The 20,030-nt window shown below is 46.9% G+C and overlaps 1 protein-coding gene across 4 annotated transcripts in view; it reads right to left on the bottom strand.

Annotated features, from left to right (window-relative positions):
* Window positions 1–1,718: 1,718 nt before the first annotated feature.
* Ttn (titin) overlaps window positions 1,719–20,030 on the bottom strand; it is a 271,242-nt gene continuing 252,930 nt past the window's right edge. For all 4 annotated transcript variants that reach the window (XM_075984819.1, XM_075984820.1, XM_075984821.1 and 1 more), the window contains 19 exons: window positions 19,132–19,437; window positions 18,765–19,046; window positions 17,994–18,587; window positions 17,594–17,881; window positions 17,193–17,492; window positions 16,426–16,728; window positions 15,846–16,148; window positions 15,155–15,739; window positions 14,721–15,026; window positions 14,298–14,597; window positions 13,140–13,715; window positions 12,745–13,050; window positions 11,867–12,460; window positions 6,086–11,742; window positions 5,800–5,956; window positions 4,366–5,057; window positions 4,122–4,275; window positions 3,354–3,656; window positions 1,719–3,016 (listed from right to left, as the gene is read on the bottom strand). In XM_075984819.1, coding sequence (XP_075840934.1) covers window positions 2,718–3,016; window positions 3,354–3,656; window positions 4,122–4,275; window positions 4,366–5,057; window positions 5,800–5,956; window positions 6,086–11,742; window positions 11,867–12,460; window positions 12,745–13,050; window positions 13,140–13,715; window positions 14,298–14,597; window positions 14,721–15,026; window positions 15,155–15,739; window positions 15,846–16,148; window positions 16,426–16,728; window positions 17,193–17,492; window positions 17,594–17,881; window positions 17,994–18,587; window positions 18,765–19,046; window positions 19,132–19,437 — 12,305 coding nt within the window. In that variant the 3' untranslated portion in view covers window positions 1,719–2,717. The remainder of the gene's footprint in view (window positions 3,017–3,353; window positions 3,657–4,121; window positions 4,276–4,365; window positions 5,058–5,799; window positions 5,957–6,085; window positions 11,743–11,866; window positions 12,461–12,744; window positions 13,051–13,139; window positions 13,716–14,297; window positions 14,598–14,720; window positions 15,027–15,154; window positions 15,740–15,845; window positions 16,149–16,425; window positions 16,729–17,192; window positions 17,493–17,593; window positions 17,882–17,993; window positions 18,588–18,764; window positions 19,047–19,131; window positions 19,438–20,030) is intronic.

Genomic DNA, 20,030 nt, shown 5'->3' with positions numbered 1-20,030 from the left:
AGGACATTACCTGCACAACACAGCCCGAGTGATTCACAGGGAATCACTTTTCCCATCCTGCTCTCACATGAGTGGGGGCACAGTTGCCTGTGGAGGCCAGAGGGTCATCTTAGGTGTCATTTCCTCAGGAGCTGCCACAGTATTTTTTTTTGGAGGAAGGATCTCTCGGCCCAGGGCACCCTGTCTAGGCTGGGTTGACTGGACTTCCAGCCCCAAAAACCTTCTTGTTCTCCCCTCTCCAGCACTGGGGTTACAAGTCAATGCCGCCATATTCAGCTTTTTTGGGGGAGGGCGGGGGAACAAATTCAGATTTTCATGCTTGTCCACGATCTCTACTGGGTTATCTTTCCAGCCCCCATCTGTCTGTCATTTTGAGGTACAAGCTGTTGTCTAAAGGAAGATGTGCGGCTGATGCTATTGGATTCCCCAGCTTCCCCAGGATGTGTGTTGGGATCCCTCTCATGTGAATCTTATGTGCTGACTGTGCAGCTGCCCCAGGAAACAGGAAGTCACTTGTTCACCCTCTTCTGCCACCTAGCGTCCCCTCCCAAGTCCCAATGATTACAGTTGCTGATTGGGTTAAGGGGTACACAAAGGGGCCTCCTTGCCACCTATCGTCCCCTCCCAAATCCCAATGACTGCTGTTGCTGATTGGGTGAAGGGGTACACACAGGGGCATCCTTGCTTCCTTGAAGCACCTCAGTAGCACATGCTCCCTCTGAGGTCAGGTTGGGGTCTCGATGCTGCGTTCTTGTATTGCCTGTGATGTGATCCAAGGGCTTAGCTATGGGAACGCTTAGCTCCTATCCGCAGTTTCCAGGAAGGCAGGTACTCCTGTGAGCAGAGCACATCTCCACTAAGGTGAGCAGCTAACAAGGTCGAGCTCAAGACTGCTGAAGCAAGAACCAGGCCTCCACCTTTAGGAACTCTGACTTAAACCAGAATAACTCTCTGAATAAGTTAATGAAGACCCAAGGTGGTCTATAGAGAATAAAAATTAAAGTACGTTTGCTTCAGTTTGGGGCACTTAGTTAATATTGATGTCACTTAGGCAAGTGATCATCTTTATATGTTTATAATAATTAATTACTCGTAGCTAATTGAAGTGGGCAAGTATAGGGTTTTTTTTTTATGGCAAAAGCTATTTGAGTACCAGGTATGTATCAGTTTAAAAAAATGTTTATGGGAATGGTTGCTTTGCCTAAATCTATGTTTGTGTACCCCATGCATGCTTGGTGCCCAAAGAGAGTGTCAGAGCCTCTGGAACTGGAGTTATAGACCATTGTGAACCATGTGGGTGCTGGGAATTGAACCCCGGTCCTCTGGAAGAGCAGCCAGTGTTTTTAGCTGCTAAGCCGTCTCTCCCACCCTACCCATTGTTTTTAAAAGGCCAGAACTAACTGTACCACTTCAGATCTCTAGTCCCAAGATATATTATTTGTTCTGTAGCTATAGGAGTCAATTTACCTTCCCATGAAACTATTTCTCTTGATAGTTTTAGAAGACAAGCTTTCATAGATGAATTTATTCTGCGAATTCTCCAGGCTTTTAAAAGGGTATTGTTGGATTCATCCAATGTAGCAATTTAAACGTTTGCTTTGAGTAAGGTTTAAATGTTGGCTATTCGGAACTTGCAGTTCCTTGTCTGTGGCAATCCACGTGCTATGTGAAAACTACAATCCCCTCTCCAGCATTGCACAAAAAAAACCAACCACACATTTTGAGGTGCAGATAGCTTGCTTTATTTTTCCTTTTATCTCAAGGAGGTCCAACATTTATAACTACCAATTATACCAGCATGAAAAGGGCTACATCAAATTGATAATTTGTTTGTGGGCAGTTGGTAGTAATAGTTTTAACGACAGCTTCATTTGTTGTTATTATTTTCTTGTTGTTATATTTTGCTGTGGCTCATTGCTTAGTTGCCCAGTTTCAGGTGTAATTTAAATTTAGAACTACCACACGAGGCATTAGCTGCACCTGGGACCTCCAGGAGTTGGCACTGCTCTGGCATGGGAATACGTGAATAGCCTGGTGAAACGAGGGGATGGCCAGGAGATGGTACTTTTTCCAGGCTACCCAGGCACTCCTTCTGTCAGAGACAGTGTGAAGTGAGCGAGCAAAGTGTTGGCCGTTACACTTTGCTCTGGTAATACTCGTCATGATAATTTTAAGTGTGACATCATCAGGGAAAATGTAAGACGTTAAAGTGTTGCTTACAGGAGGGTAGATGCAAACATCACCAATGCCTTACATTTCTGATTCGATAGGTATCAGTGCGCATGTCGGGGACATGCACAGCATCTTCTCAGGTGGACAGGACATCTTCAGTGGGGAATTTCTCGACCCACTGAGGCATACTTAGACATCAACAGTATGTTGAGGCACAGAGATTGATTTAAGTACTGGCAGGGTATTCGTTCCATAATCCATAGAAACTTTCTCCTACCAATGGTTAGTTTCATAAGTTACAGTGTAAAATGTCATATAATAAATGGTACAAAACTTTATAACCGTGAATCCGGCTGTATACGGTATGTACATGTCATTAGCAAATATTCTCAGGTATGAAAGGATCGAAATGCCTATTTTTGGAACTGAGACTCATTTAGGTGAATACAAAACTACTCAAAAATATTTACAGGTCAGAAAGATTAGTCCATGTGAATCGTTTGTGAGAGATTGTACGTGTGAAGTATTAGAGCCCCCCAGCCCTCTTACATAGAGCGGATATTAATATTCACAGTAGCAGAGTCAGATCCGAATTCATTCCCTAAGCTCAGGGTATAAAGTCCGCCGTCTTGTTTCTGTACGTCCATGATGATCAGGGTTGTCAGGTCGTCTGTGTTTTCGATGTGGAATCTTCCTTGCTGGTCTTGGTTCTGGATGGTCCTGCCGCCACAGGACCATGTTATTTCTGGAGCAGGCTCCCCAGTAAAAGCGCAGGCTACTGTGAGCACTTTGCCTTCATCGATGCTGATATCAGACGGGAGAGCTTCAATTTTAGGTGGAATTCCTTGATGGGAGGGATAGCAACAGAAACGTTTTAGGGTGAGAGAAACAAGAAATCCTATTTGCTTTCTAGTGAATTTTGTGCGTGAAAACTGTGGTTCCCAACCTCAAAGTTGCGACCCCACTGGCAAACTTTTATCTCCAAAATTATTTATATTATGATTCATAACAGCAGCAAAGTTATAGTTTTGAAATAGCGACGGAGATAATCTTATGGTTGGGGTCACCACGTGAAGGACTGTGTTAAAGGGGGGCAGCGTCGGGAAGGTTGAGACCCGCTGCACTAAAGCTATCCTGTGCCATGTGGCTTGGCTCCCTCCACCAGGAATTTCATTGCTCACCTCTTCCGCCTGCTCTCAGCATCCTACTGGTTGAGCTTTCCAGATGTGTCATGCTAGATTTCCCCATAAAACTGCTGGAACTCATTTCTACAAGGGACTCTTGCATGGAGGACATGCTTTGGGCAGACATGCTTGCAAACTTCATTTCAGTCATGCTGCTAGCGCTGCTGCTGCTGAAGCTGCTGAAGGACGCCTCCTGCTTAGAGGCAGACATTTGGACGGACTGAGACGAGAAGCTTCCTTGCAAGCTCACGTCGCCACTTGTTCTCAACACCACCTCTCGGGATGGTTCTTCAACGAGAGCTGTGGAGCGTAGCAGATACATAGGGAACAGCAAGGACATCTGGTTATTTGGTGACGTCTGACGCCAGCTTAACGGGACTGAAAACTTAACACACACGGAAACAACACAATCCAAACAGTTTGCTGTTGAAGCATAAGCGAATACATATATACATACATTTGTCAAGTGCTAGCTATGAGAAATGATCCTTAAATGTCTAACATGACATGCAGGTGCTAGAAACCACTAGGAGAAAAATGATTAGCCATATATGAGGTAACTGACACATGGCAGTAGGTAGCTTTACTTCCAACATTTAACTTACCCCAATTCCTGCTTAGAGAATTGAATTATGAGGATTATGTCACCCAAGATGCCTGTCTCTCCTACCCGTAGATTTTTACAAGGTCTTTTGAGAATTTTCTGTGCTTGAAACACAAGCAACCCTCACCTCACCCCTCTGAGGTCTTAACAGATGTACTTACGAAGGACTGTCAGGGAAGCTGTGGCCGAACATTGGCCGCGGAAATTTTTGGCCTTAATGGTGTACTTTCCGCTGTCGCTTACAGATGCATTTCGGATTTCAAGTGTGTACACATTTCTGGAGCGACTCACGCTGACATTGGAAGAAATGGAAATCTACAAGAGTAGGGAAAGGGCATTGAAGTCTTTACCTGAAGACGTGATATTTTAAATTTCTTTCAATATATATTCATAACTTAAACTTACGGGCAGGTTGTTTTTAAACCACTCAATTTCAGGGGATGGCTCCCCGCTGACCTCGCAAGAAAAGAGAACGTTTTGCCCTTCGTTAACATTTTGAGATCTGGGCTGCGAGATGAAGGCTGGAGCATCGGAGAGTTCTTTGCTCAAGGTCAAGTCGTACTGGCACTTGACGACTCCCTGACTGGTTCTGCCTATGCAGGTGAGGATCCCTTCGTCTCTCTGACTGGCTTGCTTGATGGTGAGGGTTTGGTCACTGCCGGATACTCCGTATCTGTATTCCTCCGAGTTAGTAAGCTCAACGCCATTCAGCACCCACTTCACATCGGTGGCGCCAGCAATGTTGGCTTTCAGGGTCACCCTCTGGCCGTCGGTTATGCTCATCTGAGTAGACAGCGCTTTGATCTCGGCGTGAGTTTTGACTTCTTCTGATGCCTGTGAGGTTTTGGTGACTTCTTCATGGACAATGGATTTCTCTAGGGAGGCTGCCTCTGATCTCTTGACCTCCTCAGAAATCTGAACTTTGGACGCCTCCTCCTTGATGGCCAACTTCTCATGAGATTTTACCTCTGACATCTTGATTTCTTCAGAAGCTAGGGATTTTTGAGAAATTTCCTCTTGGATGCTTGCTTTCTTCTGAGATGTAACTTCAGAGGTCTTCTGGGTAGATACTTTCTGTGCCTCAGTATCTTTTACAGCTAAAAAAAAGGAAACCTCTGTAAGTAGACGTATTTGGAAAGTGACCTCCCTCTCTGCGTTTGTAGATTCTACTGTGGTGTGCATTCAGAAGCAAATGCTAGCTTCCGTGTGCGACTGTAGGAAGTGGTCACACACAATTTTTGAGGTTGCTGCTATGGTTCCTTAAACTAGACTAAGTTGAGGATGATTTTTATGACTGAGGGGATACATCTGGAACAGGGGAGGCAGAGGTTTAGATGTACGGACTTTGGAGATTTTGAGCAACTGAAAAGCTATCTTATAAAAGATTGAGGTGTCTAATTTTAACTGGGATAGGAGTGTAGCTCATTCCCCAACTTTGTGCTCCTTGTAAAATGGAAAGCATCAAAGTTTAAAGAGAAACTAACAGTTTATATATTCACTCAATTTTACTTATTTTTTGAGGCAGGGCTTCACATAGACTAGACTGACTTCAGAGTCACTGTATAACTGAGGCTGACCTTGAACTCCTTACCCACCTGCCCTAACCCAGGGCCGTGATTATAGGCGAGAGGTACTAGACTTACCTGACTTTATTCTTAAATATCCCCGAGAGCAGAGTGAGATCTGTGGAATCTCACAGAGCACCACATGTAATCAGGCACGCCTTTTATGCCGATGCAGGGGCATCTATTAACTGTAAATCTGGTGTGTGCTGTGTGTTGGATACTGCTTTAACGGTGTTCTCTAGTACACATTAGTTAGGAACGAAACTCCACCCACCTTTTACTGTAAGCTTGCAGCTGGAGGACACAGATCCAGCAGAATTTGTAACTGTGCAGGCATAAAGTCCACCGTCAGAAGCCTCGGTCTTGAGGATTTCCAGGGTGAAACCTTCTTTGTCTTTGGAGAGTTTGTATTTGCCATCTTGTGCGAGAGCCTGTGGAAAGCAAGTGGTTGGAGTTTTAGAGCGTGGTTTACCCTGGAACTTTCTTTATGAGTCGGGGATGAGTGGGGAGACGTGAGATTTTTCTAGAAAACAGTTAAGGGACATTTTAGAACTTGTTACCTTTCCATCCTTTGTCCAGGTGACAGTTGGCTGGGGCTCTCCAGTAACTTTGACTGTAATTTTCGCAGTACTGTCTGAAGAAATGGTTGTATCCTGCAACCCAGTAACAATTACTGGCTTTGAGGCAATTGATTCAGGAGCTTTTGGTTCCTGTTTCTTGGCTTCTGTTGACTCCTCAGTTTTCTGAGCTGGTTTCTTGGCTTCCATTGACTCAGCAGTTTTCGGAGTGGATTTCTTAGTTTCTGATAGGCTCGACACCTGCTCATGAATGCTCTTGAAAGACTGTCCAGTAAACTGGAAGCTGGTTTTGGAGGTTCCTCCTTCACCAGCGACCTCACAGACATACTCTCCGCAATCAGACTCGCTAAGGTGATGAATTTTGAGTTCGTAGGTACCGTCCGCTGAGTAATGAAACTGGAAATGCCCATTTTCCTTGAGTTTCTTGCCGTCTTTATACCACGTGACCTCTTTTGCACAGAGAGCGCTACTTTCAACCGCACAGGTCAGCTTTGCAATATCTTTAGATGCCTCTGCTTTCAGGGACTGAGTTATCTTCGGTGGAGCCGAGACTGGAAGCTGTTGAGTCTTCTCTGCCGGTGTCGGTTTTGTCTCGGTGGTAGGTGACACAGCTTTCGGGAGAGAAGTCACTGGCTCTGGAGATTTGACTCTCTTGGGAGACTTCACTGTTTCTGGGGACTTCACTCGAGGCTCGGGGGACTTGACTCTGGGTGGTGACGTCACGGTCTTTTCCGGAACCCTGGCCTTTTGCACGGTCAGCGTGAACTGGGCTTCCTGCTTCCCATCACTGTTTTCGACCACCACACTGTAGCTGCCCTCGTCGGAAGCCTGCACGGAAGTGATCTCAAAGGTCGATTTGTACTTGGTGGTGGTCACTTGGTGGCGCGGAGAAGTACTTATCACTTGGCCTCCACGCAGCCAGGTCACGGTTGGTACCGGTTCCCCATCTGTATCGCAAGAAAACCTTGCAGGCTCGCCTTCATAGACAGTTATGGACCGCGGTTTCGTTAAGATTCTTGCTGCCAATGTCGTCTTCATCTTTCTCACTGTGGATTTTTCTTCGAGTGACTTTTGCTCCGATGCGGCGCTTTTCATTTCTGCAGCCGCATAATGCTCATAGGACGAGAGGCTTTCTCTTGTCTCCGTCATTTGTGACTTCACTTCCCTGACTGAAGAGGCCGCTTCCATCTCTGATGTCCTCTTAAATGACGAAACCGCATAGGCCTCTGTTTTTGTCAGTTCGGGGAAGACTGACTTGGGGACTTCCTCATCCCTGCGACGGGATGCATAGGTGGTGTAATCTCCCCCCGTGACGTCCAGGGTTGCATAGTCGGATGCTTCACCTTTGTAGTTGGTGCACACGGCACGGTAGGTGCCACTGTCCTCAGTTTGACAGTCCAGAATCTCCAAGGTCAGGACCCCACTCGTGTTGGTGTAATGAATCTTATCGCTCTCTTGGAGTTCAACGCCATTGTGGTACCATCTGACCTCAGCAGTTGGCTTAGACTGAACATTTAAGATGAAGCGCGTATTTTGGCCGCACGGTACCCTATGGGAGCGCATCCGCAGGGTGATTCGAGGGGCATGGTCCAGGGTGAAAGGCTGCTGACTCAGAACTTCGTACTTCCTTTCTGATGTCTTCTGCGTCTTTAAGGCGGCTTTCATGGACTCGTACCTAGAGAAGATGTCAAACCTTGCAGACCTCTCGAATCTGGAGAGGGACCGCTCGCTAGACACAGGGCTGGGAGAACGCGGGCGCGTCCTCTCTGGCGTGGGAGATCTTCTTTCTGTCTCATCTTCGTAGCCCTCAACAGGTTGTGGATGGGATCGGATCAGCTCGGACACTGGTCTCATTAACTCAATGTAAGTTGGAGACAAGGAGCGGCGGCGTCTCAGCAGTCTGGACACAGATGAAGACGATTCTCTTTGAGTCCGTCTTGAGAGTTCATATTCCTCTTCAATTTCTGTTATCTCTGTTACTTGCCTCTGTCGCTTTGATTTCTTTTTAGACTTTTCTTCTTTTGACATGTAGTCAAGCTCACTTTTGTATTCTGAGAGGCGCTGGGTGGTTGTCACTGGCCGCAGCAGCTCCTCTTCCTCCTTCTCGGCCATGATCCTCTGCCGTAGCTTCGGCTGCCTGTATGAGGCCTGGGCATGCCGTTCCCGCAGCTCTGCGTAACTGGTGCTGGTTTCCTCCTTTGTCGGGATGTGGTAGATCGAGTACCGGAAGTCTTTTCTCCTGTCTTCCACTTTGACTTGAGCTGGAGGAGAAGAATATCGCAGGCTAGAAAGCTCAAAGCGCGGAGGGCTTCGGCTGGGGGGTGAAGCCGAGAAGCCCAGTTCCAGCTCCTCCTCGAGACGCAGCCTCTCTTCCTCGGTTCTTTTCATTGCCAGGTAGTCATCAATGGGGAGGAGTAGCTCCTCATCCGACATGTCACCCAGAGAGCGTCTCCTGCGTCTGTGGTAATAAACATCATACCCAGGAGACGGAGTACGTCGGCGGGCTGGCCTCACCATTTCCAGATCATCTTGGGATAGTTTGGGGATCCGCCATTTGGGTCGGTATTGATCTGTAATTCGGGGAAGAGGCGTCACGTAGAACTGCTCCCATCTTGAAAGGCGGATGCGCTTGGGTCTTTTCTGGACAACCCTGTCAATTTTCCCGGGCATTTCGTATTGATCCCGCACCTTCTTATACCACTTCATGTCAGACATAGGCACGAACTGCTTGATGCGTTGGTCTTCTTCTACTGTGGCTTGTTTGTGCCTGCGGGGCTCTGGGACTTCATAAGGCATGCGGAATTTTCTCTCTTCCTTCTTTTCCTCTGTCTGAAGTCGGTATTCTCCCTTGACCGTCTTGGTGCTCACCGCCGGTTTGTAAAGGATGGCAGCTTCTCTCAGAGCCTCCTGGGCTACGGGAGTCAGCGGCACGGTTTCCGTTCCAGAAAGAATCTCCGCCATCCTCAGTGTTTTGTCAATCTGTTTTTGGACGTGGCGCTCTCGTTCCTCCTTACTCTGGAATTCTTGCTTGACGTATCGCAACCGCTCCACTTGGAGGTGAGCCTGGCAGCTGGTGGATCCAGCTGTGTTTGTGGCTGTGACTCTGTAATACCCTGTGTCTTCAGGCAAAGTGTCCCTGATGTGCAAGGCATAGTAATCTAAGCCTTCGTGGACAATTTCAATGTGGGGTCCGAGGGACAGTGGCTGACCATCCTTCTCCCATTTTAATGTTGGGGCGGGTATGCCCGACACTCTTATCTCAAAGCAGACGCTTTGGCCCTCCTGGCATTCGGCATTTGCCAGGAGCCGCTTGAACATGGGCCTGAGGGTGGTGTCTGTCGGAGGTGGGTGTAGAGTGACCGTCAGCTTTGCTTTGCAGCTGTCTTCGCCGTATTTGTTCCTGGCCACCACAGTGTATTCGGCGTCATCCTCTGTGGTGACGTTGTTGATCGTTAGCTGATAGAGACCCTTGTCAGACTCGAACGTGTATTTCTTTTCGTCCTCACCTGGCTTGATTTTCTGACCTGACTTATACCACGTCACGCGAGGTTCTGGGTGGACAGTTATAGTTACTCCAAACCGGACGCTCTCACCCACGTAGGCCGTCTTGTTATAGAGAGGCAGGGTAAATTCTGGTGGCCGTTCCAGGAGCCGCATGGCGTCCGTCCTGCGCTTGACTTTCTTGGTCCTCCGGCAGTAGTAGTCATACACTTCCCTCACGCCTTTAACGAACAGCTCTGCGTAGGAGCTGTCTTCACCGTAGTCGTTGACCACTTTGCATCTGTAGGTCCCGTCGTCGAATTTGGTGATGTCTTTGACGTACATGGTGGCCACTCCATCTTCATAGGTAATTTCATATTTCTCGCTGTTTTCCAGCTGTCTCACGCCAAAGTACCACGTCACCTGGGTAGACTGGTCATAGTTTTCGATTTTGCATACGTATTTGACATATCCCCCTTCCTCGCCAACGGCATGCATTATCTGCCCCGAGACGGGACCGATCTCGATGGAAGCCACTTTAACTTTGGCCACGCTCACTCCCCTCTGGGACCGAATTGCCCCACCACAGGAGATCCGGGCTGCTGACACAACCATATTGAGGTCCTTCTTTATCAGGGTATGGTAGTAGCGCCGGTGTTTCAGTGTCCTGATGACTTTGGTACTGACTCTGTCTATCTTTTGCTTCAGCCATGGGTGCTGCAGTGCCTCGGATGCAGTCATGCGAGATTTTCTCTCTTTTACCAACAGCCGGTCGACAAAATCCATGGCTTCCAGGCTAATGTCTTTGAATGCTTCTTCATCAAAAGTATATTCTGCATTCATGATGTTCTCAATCATCTGTTGGTTGGTTTCAGCCAAAAATGGGTTGATTCCGCTCAGCAGCACATACACCAGCGTACCCAGGGACCACATGTCTGTGGCAGTACTGACAACGTCATGGTGGTGGACTTCAGGGGCATAGTATTCAGGGGCCGTGAACAGAAGCCGGAAGTTGTCTCCTGGCTTCAGCTGACGCGCTTGACCAAATTCTATTAGTTTGATAGTGGAGTTCTTTCTTGTCTGATAAATGATATTTTCTGGTCGAATGTCAAAGTTGCCAATATTCTGACTGTGCAAGAACTCCAGCGCTTCGCAGACTTGGCGGACGTAGCTTACAATTTCTCTTTCATTCAGCTCAAAGGCGCTTGTGTTGATGCGTTCAAATATGTCGAGTCCTGATATAAATTCGAAGATCATAACCAGTTCTTCCATGCTTTCAAATGACTCGTGGAGGTATAAGATGTTTCTGTGCCTAGCAATGTTTAGAATGGAAATCTCTTTCTTGACCAAAACCTGATCAGTCCCTTTGACTTTAACGAATTTGGCCATGAATGTCTTCTTCGAGGATGTTTCAACACAGCGGTGGACAATTCCAAACTCACCACGTCCAAGGTCTTCAGCTATCATGTATTTCTCATAGAGCTCCTTAGTTTTAGAGTGCGATGCTTTCGTCATGGTGACCTCCCTGGCTTCATCCACCTCTTCATCGTAATTCATGGCTCTGGCCTTGTCTTCCTTGGTAACGGTTGGTTCTGAGGGCTCCGAAGGCTTGCTCAGGCCAAATTTATTTTCAGCTATCACTCGGAACTGATAACTCGTTTTTCCAAATAAGTTGATCACAGTATAACGTGTTTCTCGGGCCTGTCCCACGCGGAGCCATCTCTCTGCGGTAGTCGCGCATTTTTCAACAATGTAGTTGGTGACCTTGCTACCACCATCAGAAGCTGGCTCCGTCCAAGTTAAGTTGACAGAATCTCGCGAGACATCACTAACTTTGACGCCTCTGGGAGGGTCAGGAACGTCAGCCACATCTAGTTCAACTGTCTTTTGATCGATTCCAAACCTGTTTTTAGCGCAGACGACATAGAAGCCGGCATCTTTTCTCTCCACTCCGTTGGGGAAGACGAGTGAGGTGAAGGATCTCGTGACAATCACTTGGTAGTGGCCATTATTATCGATGAGGTCTTGTCCTTTCTGCCAGGTGATCACGGGATCTGGTTTGCCGCTGAAGGGAATCTTGATGCTGATCATGTCTCCTCGGAGAGCATGAACTGCTCCCATGCCTTCAAGGGTTTTGGGCAGGTGTATCTTCGCCGGAACTAAATCAAGGCAAAAGAATAAAGAACGTGATTTAGCAAGACTTAATAATACTCTGTCCCACACAATTTTTTTTTAACAATAGCTTGTCTGACACCAAACTGGTGTCCATGAGTTTGTTTTTACCTTCCACTTCCAAGGAGGCGGTGCCAGACACGGATCCCCCTTGGTTGGTGGCTCTGACTTGGTAAACTGTGGCATCGTCGTCTGTGACGCTGGCAATGATGAGCTGGTGGTAACCCCCCTTAAACTCCTGAATTCTGTACTTGAGCCCATCGGCGATGATCTCTTTGCCTTGTCTGTACCATTTCACAATGGGCTTTGGATGACCGGTCACCTTGCAGACCAAAGTGGCATTGCTCTGATAGCGGACATTCAGGTTTCTCAGCTCCTCCTTGAAGTGCGGAGCCTGAATTGGGACGTCGGATTTCGGGGTGACCGGCTCTGAAATCTCGCTCCATTCGCTCTCTCCACCCAGGTTTTCACATTTGACGCGGAACTCATACTCAAGACCTTCAATAAGGTTTTGCACGGAGAAGACGGTTTCTCGGATTTCTTCCGTGGTCACCGCAATCCACTTGTTTTGCTTCTTCTCACGCTTCTCAAGGTAGTAGTTCCTGATCTTTGCACCTCCGTCGCTTGCGGGTGGCTTCCAAGCCACAACACAAGAATCCTTGGTGACAGCAGTGATGGTTGGTCTACCAGGAACACTCGGCTTTTCTGTTAAAAAATAGAAAGATTTGTCGTGTTTAAAATAGCTATTGTTTTAAATCCCATTTTAAATAATTACTCCAATGTTCTGTGCAGCTACAAAGAAGGGAATAGAATAGGATACACACGTTCTCCTTTAAGATATAGGAACATCCGATTACAGCGAAAGAAAGACAGTATACTTTACCCCTGGGTCTTCAGTTTCCTCTCCAACTTTATTTCTGCTCAAACGATTTAATGGGGACAAACTTTTACCACCCAGTTAGAAGAGCTAGAGGCCGGGTCGTGCTTACCAAATGGACTCTTGATGATCACAATGGAGGCCACCTCTAGTGGCTCACTGATGCCAAAGGTGTTCTGAGCTGAGACCCGGAAATAATAGCCGGCGTTTTCTGTGAGGTTCACAATTCTACAGGTTGTCACAGAGATGGCTGAAGACACCAATTGCCATTCAGCCCCTTCCTTGGCCTCACATTTCTCCACCACGTAATTGGTGATCCAGGAGCCGCCGTCATCAGCAGGCGGTTTCCAGCTGATGACCACAGAGTTCTTCAGGAGTGCCTCAATCACGATCGGTCCTGTAGGTTTGTCTGGTTTATCTGTTGAGAGAGGGCACATTGTAGTGGGTCTCACCGTGTGCTTCTTACTACCTTGGGAAAGAAAGTTATCAAAAGCAAGCGCTAAGTACCTTGTATTTCCACATCCAGGGTGGCGTCAACTGTCCCAAAGGCATTGCTGAGCTGAACCTTGTATTTGCCAGCGTGGGTCTTACGTTGGACGTTCTTCATGACCAGATGGGTGTAGTGCTCAGTGTTTTCAATTGTAATGTTTTCTGAGTTCTGCAGAAGTTTCTGGCCGTGGAACCACGTCATGGCAGGTACTGGGCGACCGATGTACATGACGTGGAGCCGAAGTGTAGAGCCCACCGCGCCGTAATACTTCTCTTTCAGTGGGTAACCGGGGTGGAACTGCGGGGCTGCTTGGAGAAGCAGCTTACTGCTGGTTTCCACTTCTCCGACTTCGTTTGTAGCCACGCAGGTGTAGACGCCTTCGTCTTCTTGTTCTTCCGTCATTACCGTCAGAGTATGCGTGCGCCCATCTGATGACATTTTGTACTTGCGGCTCTGGATGAGCTCTTTACCAAACCGGAACCATTTAATGTCAGGGAGGGGCCTTCCCACTATCTGGCATGAGAGCTGAGCAGCTTCGCCTAATTTGGTGGTCACATCGGCCATTTCTTTGCGCACTCCCGGGGCTTCTCCAGCTGCACATGGTGAAAGATGATGTGAAATGCATCATTACTACTGAATGTGTGATCTGTGCACATCAGCAACGGATCATCCTATTGATTAGCACTGTAATAGATGCTATGATGTACATCAATGGTTCCTATAAGCTAGTTTTCTAGGATAAGGTGGAAAGTGGGGGATCAGCGAGCACATCATATCATACTGGCACATTTTTTATACTGGTTGGGAGGGCATTAAGGGTGTATCATGAGGTTTGGAGGGAGTAAGAACTCTCGGGACAAGCTTACAGTTTTCTTGCCCTGATTTAGATTTAGGCACGTGATGCATGCTTGTTAACCTAACAAAACCAAAAAGCTGATTGCGTCAGAGGGAGAAACTGTTGCAGGAAAATGCCTAGTTCGTCCTCCCTAACATCTCCTGCTGGCATTTTGTAGCCAGGGTGGCTTCTGGTCAGATTGATCAGCTATTCCATATGTACCCATCAAAGTGCTCGATTTAACTCCATTCGCCAATAAAGTCTGTCAGTTTAGCTGGGAATAGACGAAGAGTTAGTTTCACCAGGTTCCGTTTCTAACAGAGAGCGGTAGGCTACTTACATGTTAGCTTAGTCTTTACAGACATAGCCGTTCTCCGGGGTCGGCTGAGCCCAGTCTCATTCTCGGCGAAGACTCTGAACTCGTACTCAGTAGCCTCTAGCAAACCCCCGATGGTGAACTGCCTGTCCTTGATCCGCTCCTTGTTACTCTTCTTCCAGGCACTGTCCCCGGACTGTCTATATTCCACCCAGTAGCCAAGGATTTCCTTGCCACCGTCACACTCAGGTTTCTCCCACTGGAGAGTGACACTGTCTTTGGATATCGAAAGAATCTCAAGTTCTCCTGGTTGGCTCGGCTTGTCTGAATAAGATAATTGAGAAAAGAATTAGATGTACTGGCAGTAAAAAAAAAAGAAGAAAAGGCAGGGACAAAAACTGACTTGCTTCTTTGGTTTTTCTTCCCCTTTGGAAACACTTTACTCACCGAAGGGATCTTTACAAACAACTGGCTCAGAAGCAGGGCTGGTCTCACTAAGGCCCACGTCGTTCTGTGCGATGATACGGAACTGATACTCGGCATCAGGAACGAGGCCGGTGACCGTGTACATGGTGGTGGTGATCTGGGTTTTGTTGTGTCTCACCCACTTGTCAGTGGATGTCTCCTTGCGTTCAATGTAGTAGCCTGTGACCCGAGAGCCGCCGTCATCTTTAGGCCGAGACCAGGACAGGCTAACGGAACTTTTGGTGACATCAAGTACTTCAGGAGGATTGCTTGGTGGTTCCGGTGGGTCTGTAAGTGCAAGTGAGAAGTAGACACGGCTCAGAGTGCGATCTCAGATCTCGTGAGCTGCTGCTAGCTTTAAGAAATGGATGCCTACAAACCAACTTTTATAACGTAGTGGTTGAAAGATCACTTACTCAGTGGTGTTTTGGGTACGACTGGCTCCTCGGATTTCAGGGGTTTGCTTATGCCGAACTGGTTTTCTGCCGAGACACGGAAATGGTATTCCACATTCTCTTTGAGGCCTTTTACCACCAGAGATGTGCCCCGGACTCTGGAGTCAATGGTATACCAGGCCGCCTTTGGTACCTCCCTTCTCTCAAGGACGTAGCCCAAGATGTCGGCGCCGCCGTCATCAGCGGGAGGTCTCCAGCTGACCCTTACAGAGCGAGCTTGTATGTCATCATACTCCAGTGGCCCTTCTGGGGTGTCGGGGCTGCCTATCACCTTGACCTTGATGTACACGGTCTTCTTGCCACATTTGTTCTCCAGAACCAAGTCGTAGGTTCCAGAATCATCTCTGTCTGCTTCTTTGATCACAAGCTCAGTGTGTGTTTCAGATGTTGCAATCATGGCACGCTTGCTAATATCTTGACCTTCCTTGGTCCATTTACATATTGGGAATGGTTTTCCTTTGATTGGTATGGTAAGTCTGATGACTCCACCTTGTCGAACAAAGACACCTTCCTGGTATCTTTCATCAAGTTCATAGTCAGGGTATTCTGAGGAAAAACAAAGGATGACAATTTAATTTTTTTTTTTTAAATTGAGGAGTAGTAACAAGTTATAAGGCATTCACAGCAGCAGGTAAACACTCAAGTATCTTACCAAGCATCTCTGTGACTTTGACTGTTCCTGGTACCTCAGCAGGTTCCCCAGGTCCGCCAGCGTTACAAGCTAGGACACGGAATCTATATTCTGCGCCCTGAGGTAGGTGTGTTAGGGTGTATTCCCGAATCTTGGTTGGGGTGGTGTTACATTTGGTCCATTCGCGTTGATCGACTTTTTGCATTTCAATCAAGTATCCCGTGACTTTAGATCCGCCTTCATCTTCTGGAACACTCCAGGCCAGGGAGACTGATGTCCTTGTTGTATCTGTAACTCTGGGATTTTGTGGCTTTCCTGGTGGAGCTGGGAAGAGCAAGGATAAGGAGTGTACTTGTTAGAGTTGCTGCAAGCTGACAGATAACTGTGTCGTCTAACAAATACAGTGTGTGGTTGAAATACAGCCTGCTAGCAATTTTGTTTTCCACGTTTTTTTTTTGTATTCTATATTCTGTAGCTTTGTTGTAGTGATAATTCCAAATCTGCTTTCCTCAGAACTCATAGAACTCCATACTTCAGAAAATTGAGTTCCAACACATAAAACCCTATCTCAATAAACCTGGCTTATACAAAATATATTTACCGATTGGATCCATGGCAACGATGGGTTTGGAAGGACGACTTGGCTTTCCAGTCCCTCTTGCATTAATAGCTGTAATACGGTGCTCATATTCTAAGCCTTCAATTAGGCCAGTGGAGCGGTACCGTGTCATGGTCACCGGTACTTTATTGACACGGACCCATCGATCCGCCCTTACTTCTTTACGCTCCACAATATAGCCGGTCACTTGGGAGCCACCGTCATCCTCAGGTGGATACCAAGTAAGTGTCATGCCATCACGGGAGACGTCAAATATCTGTAATGTCTCTGGAGGTCCAGGAATACCTGTAGCAAGACAGAGAAAAAATGAAATATGACAACATGAACAAAGAAATCCTGTTTATGTGTATTATAGTTTTAGTTGGTATTTTAGGTGGTATGAAAGGCAAATGACCATTTTCACAGTGCCTTCACTTTTGTGGGTTTTTTTTCCCCATTTTTGCTGTATCTTATTTTCTTCAATCTTATAACTATTAAGCATATATTTTATGCTTTCTCCTGTATGTTTATCTCTAGCTCCTCCCTTGCTTGTGTTTTCTCTTCCTCTCTTTTTTTTTCTCAGTCTCCTTTTGCTTTTCAACTTCGTCAACCAAGTAAAGAAGTTCAGAAAATCTACCTCTGTTGAAAGCTGCCAAGCAAGGCTGCTTAGAAGCCTTAGGAAAACCCAGAGGCCAATTTTACAGGTTGTTTTTCTTCACACTGGGACTAAATTCAGAGTCAGATACAGGGGAAGTGCTGGAAGAACTTACTGATGCTGCTTCGGCATTCTATGACCTCCGATTGCAGGTAAGAGCCAATCCCGAAGCGGTTTGTTGCTGCCACCCGGAACACATATTCATTGCCTTCCGTGAGTCTGGTGAACTTAAATGTTGGTCTTGTGACTGACTCAGAAACTGGCAGCCACCCCGGACGATGGGCATCACGTTGCTCCACCACATAGCCACTGAGAGGGGCACCGCCGTCCAATTCGGGCGGTTCCCAGGATATGGTCACTGACGTTGCATCGATTTCATCAATCTTGATGGGCCCAGTTGGTGGACCAGGCTTGTCTGTGAAAGACAGAGAAACCGGAAGAGGAATTTTTTACTTCAAATCAAAATCGGTGGCTAGCCATCAACAACTGAATTGTGACTTTGTCGTTCCTACTTACCAAGAATGATAACTTTGATGGTCTCTGAGGTGGTTCCAGTAACGTTCTTCAGTTCGAGCGTGTATTCTCCAGTATCTCTTATAGTTGTCTCACGGATGGTTAACTTGGTGACTTTAGTGTGGGTTTCGACTGTGACACGCTCTGATTCTCTCAGTTTAGAGCCAGCAAAGAACCAAGAAGCTGTAGGAGGTGGGCGGCCGGCGATAGGTATCACCAGCTCAACGGGTCTGCCGGCTGGCACGTGGATGGTCTTCTGAGGCATTGTGGAAAGATCGATTGTTGGCAACACTGTGAGGGAGAAATTAGGCATGTAGTTTTACATATGATTTCTGAAGATGAAGTGTCTCCACTCATCAATGTTTTCATTTGTTTTACTATTATGTGGGCATTTGGTACCTACCTCTGAGGTCTTGTACGGTCACAGCTGTGACGATCTCCCTTGGTTCTGACACACCTTTCTGATTCTGTGCCCTTACCCTAAACAAGTACTGTTCGCCTTCGTTTAAGGAAATGACAGTGTGCTCTAAGACCGTGGGTTTCAAAGTGACCACCTTCATCCACCTCTCAGTCCCAGCTTTGCAGGCCTCGAGCACATAGCCAGTGAGTCGGCTTCCGCCATCGTAGAGTGGTTTCTCCCAGGCCAGGGTGACAGTGGATTTGGTGACATCGACCACTTCTAGTTTTGTGGGCACCAAGGGTACCTCTGAGATCAGCACGGCGTCTGATGTCTCACAAGGCTCTCCGATGCCATAGATGTTTTCTGGAAGCACTCTGAAGTAGTACATGGTTCCTTCTACCAGGCCGGAGATTCGGTAAAGAGTCTTGCTGCACTTAGTGGTTACTGTTTTGAATGCTCTCATGGCAGCTTCTCGCTTCTCAATGATGTAATTGCTGACGGGAGCGCCACCATCGATGGTGGGGATTTCCCAAGTGATGGTCACAGAATCTCTGGAAACTTCCTTAACGCTCACTGAAGGACAGGGACCGGGAGTATCTAAAATAACAAACAGATTAGAAGGAAAGAGTCAAGTCATAGTTATTCTTCATTGTTTGTTGTAGGAAAATATAATCAATGTAGGTATCCTCTAGTGAGGCGATCAACAATATGCCAAAGATGTACTGTTTTGTGGTCTCTACTCGGAGCTCAGCTCAACATAAGAAAACCACTTACCATAGACTTTAACAAGGATGGTTGCTGATTTCTTGCCAGATTGGTTTTCAGCTTCAATTGTGTACTTTCCAGCATCATACCGATTAACTTTGTCCACGATGAGTAAAGAGTAGCTCTCCGTGTTGTCAATGATGGCCCGGTTTGCAAGGTCAATGCCTTTCTTGCTCCACGTGATGACAGGAGATGGTCTTCCTGATACAGACACCATCAGGCGCAGTGTGGTTCCAGCCCTGAGAGTCACGGTCTTCTTCAGATCATCCGCAAGCTCCAGATCTGGTATTTCTGGGAAGTCAATACCAAAATGTAATTAATTCATGGCCAGACAAAATGAGCGGGCAATTCCTGTCCAAGCGTCTGCGTTCCGTACCTAGTCTTTCCACGGGCTCAATTTCGGCAATGGCTTCACTGTACTCGCTCACACCCTTCACGTTCACGGCAGCAACCCGGAAGGAGTATTTCTGGCCTGTTTTAAGGTCTGGCACGGTGAATTCGTTGTTCCTGATTGTGGCATTTGTATGCACCCGGCACCACTGGTCAGTGTCCTTCTCTTGCATTTCCAGGACGTATCCTATGATGTCAGCACCACCATCATACATGGGTTTGGTCCATGCCAAACTAATACTACGCTTGGTGGTATCTACAACTCTTGGAGCGGAAGGTGGTCCAGGGGTATCTGAAATTTAAAAGTGAGATTATAGGCATTGCACAAACAAGGACAATTTTGAAATTACAATTGTGTTTTGAAGATTCACAGAGGTGTTCAGGGCTTACCAAGTCCCTCATTATAACAGGATTTTAATTTTTTGAGTGCTCTAGGACAACCCTTAAGATGCATTATCACTTTCTCTCACTTTGGCTAACAATGGTGGTATATTCTCTCTTAACTCAGCTTGTTCCCCAGGACTTTTCCTCAGTTGCTCTTCTTTCCCTGGGTTAACATCACATGTCCCCTCTATATTCCTAATGAATGCAGGAATCTGGTTCTGTCTTTTCCCTCTTCAGTCCCAGGGACCAACTCCTTTTAGCTCTTGGGCTCACATGCTGTAAAAGCCTTGTGTTATTTTTGAAGATCATATAATAATGGTTTTGTTAGTATCGCCATATAAGGGACTTTATGCTCCCCTAAGCCTCTTCTCAAAAGGGACTTTGCTATTTTCCTTCTCAGTGCTTATCAGTAGAACTTACTTTTCCACTCTCCTCCGAGTCTTACAGTATATCTCTTTCATACTGGTAATAGAACAACCTGTAGCTTTTGATAAACCAGAC

Source organism: Microtus pennsylvanicus, chromosome 9, assembly GCF_037038515.1.
Source record: "Microtus pennsylvanicus isolate mMicPen1 chromosome 9, mMicPen1.hap1, whole genome shotgun sequence".
NCBI lineage: Eukaryota > Metazoa > Chordata > Mammalia > Rodentia > Cricetidae > Microtus > Microtus pennsylvanicus.
This window is presented reverse-complemented; position numbering and strand designations above follow the sequence as displayed.